At 42.4% G+C, this 2,459-nt stretch overlaps 1 protein-coding gene across 1 annotated transcript; it reads left to right on the forward strand.

Moving 5' to 3' along the window:
* Positions 1-784: 784 nt before the first annotated feature.
* Positions 785-1,729, forward strand: LOC101577646 (olfactory receptor 52B4-like). Its single transcript, XM_004642069.1, has one exon. The coding sequence runs from the start codon at positions 785-787 to the stop codon at positions 1,727-1,729; it is 945 nt and encodes a 314-aa protein (XP_004642126.1).
* The last annotated feature ends 730 nt before the right edge of the window (positions 1,730-2,459 follow it).

Consider the following 2,459-nt stretch of genomic DNA (forward strand, 5'->3'; position numbering starts at 1 on the left):
CTATGCAATATTTGTCACTACTGAAGAATGGCATTTTACTTTCAGGGTGATGGATGATGGGAATGAGCCTAGGTCTGTGTGCTCTTTTGACCAAAGTTCCCAAATGCCCCTTAGCTCTCAACCCCTGAAAACCATGATTTGTCTATCAAGATGTATGGGTTCAAATTCTCTAGGCTCCATGTGCAGAAGAGATAAAATACTGTTTATCTTTCTGTGACTGCTTGATTTGGATATGCACTCATGCTGAAATCATTACAAACAGGTAGCATACAAGTTATTCAGCTTCCATGTCAAAATTGTGTTTAATCACTGATATGTTAGCTTAATCATTTAAAATTCATTAGTTCAAAAAAATAATTTTTGCTTGGGAAATTAACCTTATTCAGAAAGTAAGGGCCAGCCAGATAGCTCAGCTGACTGAAGCCCTGCTTAGGAAGAGCGCAGTGGCTGGGGTTGGATCCCTGGCCTGCCGGCCTTGCCTCTGGGGCACAGTGAGAAGGCCATTGAGACTGGGCGTTGTGGTGCATGCCTGTACTTCCAGCACTTGGGAGGCTGAAAACATGAGGATCACTACAGTCTGATCTATGTAGTGAGACCTTAAACACTCTATAGACCCTGTACCAAATATGTAAAAAAAGAAAAAATACGAATTATTGCAGCATTAGAATGGGATAGAATCAATTAGGTATGAAAACACTATGACAGCATAAATAAAAAGCTTGAGTGAAATCAGAGCTCTCCCTTATGACTGGCAGGTGGGGATCTCTGCTTGTGTGTTTCAGAGATGAGCACTTCTAACCACACAGGTGTCAGCCACACAGTCTTCCGTTTGCTGGGCATCCCTGGCCTGGAGGACCAGCACATGTGGATTTCCATCCCTTTCGCTATTTCCTATGTCATCGCTCTGCTTGGGAACAGCCTGCTCATCTTCATGATCCTCACAAAGCAGACTCTGCATGGACCCATGTACCTCTTCCTCTGCATGCTGGCAGCAGCAGACATTGTCTTATCCACTTCAACCATTCCTCAGATGCTGGCCATCTTCTGGTTCAATGCTGGAGAGATCTCCCTGGATCGTTGCATCACTCAGCTCTTCTGCATCTATTCTACGTTTGTTTCTGAGTCAGGGATCTTGCTGGTGATGGCATTTGATCGCTACATTGCCATCTGCTACCCTCTGAGGTACACCAATATTCTGACAAACTCCCTGATAGGAAAAATTGCAATGACCATCTTTCTGAGAAGTTATGGCACAATAGTCCCCATAATATTTTTACTGAAAAGACTGACTTTCTGTAAAGGTAATACTCTCCCAAACACTGGTTGTAAACATATTGTTTTGGCTCGTATTTCCTGTGATGACATCCGAGTCAACATCTGGTATGGGTTTTTTGTCCTAATGTCAACATTGGTCTTAGATATTGTGTTGATTTTTGTGTCCTATGTGCTGATTCTCCGTGCTGTCTTCCATATGCCATCCCAAGATGCTCGCCATAAAGCCCTGAATACCTGTGGCTCCCATGTCTGTGTCATTGTTCTCTTTTATGGTCCTGCAATCTTCACAACCCTCACTCAGAGATTCGGACACCACATTGCACCCCATATCCATGTTCTACTGGCCAATGTGTCTATTCTGATTGCACCTATGGTGAATCCCATCATTTATGGGGTGAAGACCAAACCAATTTGGGAGCAGGTGGTTCATGTTTTGTGTAGACAACAGAAATGACAGATGTTGGAAATTGATGCTCTTTTTCTCTCAATCAGCTTTTCCATTTATGAGGTGAGCTTTACATCAGTACATGACAGCAGAGAGGAGCTATGCAATAGACTCCTCTGCTGATGTGCCTGGAACAATTGCAATCTTGGCTTTTGTTTAAGTTTTTCCAATCTTCTAATCTGGCATTAAATATTATTGCCTTTGCAGCTGGTTGTCTTTCTTGGCCATGGAATTCAGAAGTACATTAGACCACTCCATTAACTCCCTTAGTGAAGGTTCCTTGTGTGCTAGAGAACTGGATAAGACGACTCTCTGACAATGTCCTGGAGCTATCCTTTCTAGTGTTTCATGCTTTGAACAACTTTACTCTCACTACACATAGAACATTTTCTTCCACATTTGTATTCTTGAAAACATGGTCACCTGTCAGTCCAAAGGTGGCTTGAATCCCTGTCCTTGTTTTATCTCCATCTCCCTGCAGTTTGGCTTTCACCTGCACCTTGCCACTGAAGCCACATAAAGTAGGACCACAATAATCTTTATTTTCTTCTTTTTGGGGAATCTATGTGCATTTTTTCCAACTTGATTGTAATGTATTGGTGCTAAAGTGGAAACGCTCTGCCTTGGGAACCCAGAAGCACATCAGCTATGGGAGCTTTCTTGAACTGTAGAAACAAGATGGGATTGAATGACTGTTTAAATGGTTTTTTCTGAAATTGCCCATGTTTTTCATATATAT

This window comes from Octodon degus, unplaced genomic scaffold, assembly GCF_000260255.1.
Source record: "Octodon degus isolate 3935 unplaced genomic scaffold, OctDeg1.0 scaffold00146, whole genome shotgun sequence".
NCBI classification, from domain to species: domain Eukaryota; kingdom Metazoa; phylum Chordata; class Mammalia; order Rodentia; family Octodontidae; genus Octodon; species Octodon degus.

What these genes read in the sequence shown, in the direction of transcription:
- LOC101577646 (XM_004642069.1), top strand. Translation starts at nt 785, where the DNA reads ATGAGCACTTCTAACCACACAGGTGTCAGCCACACAGTCTTCCGTTTG.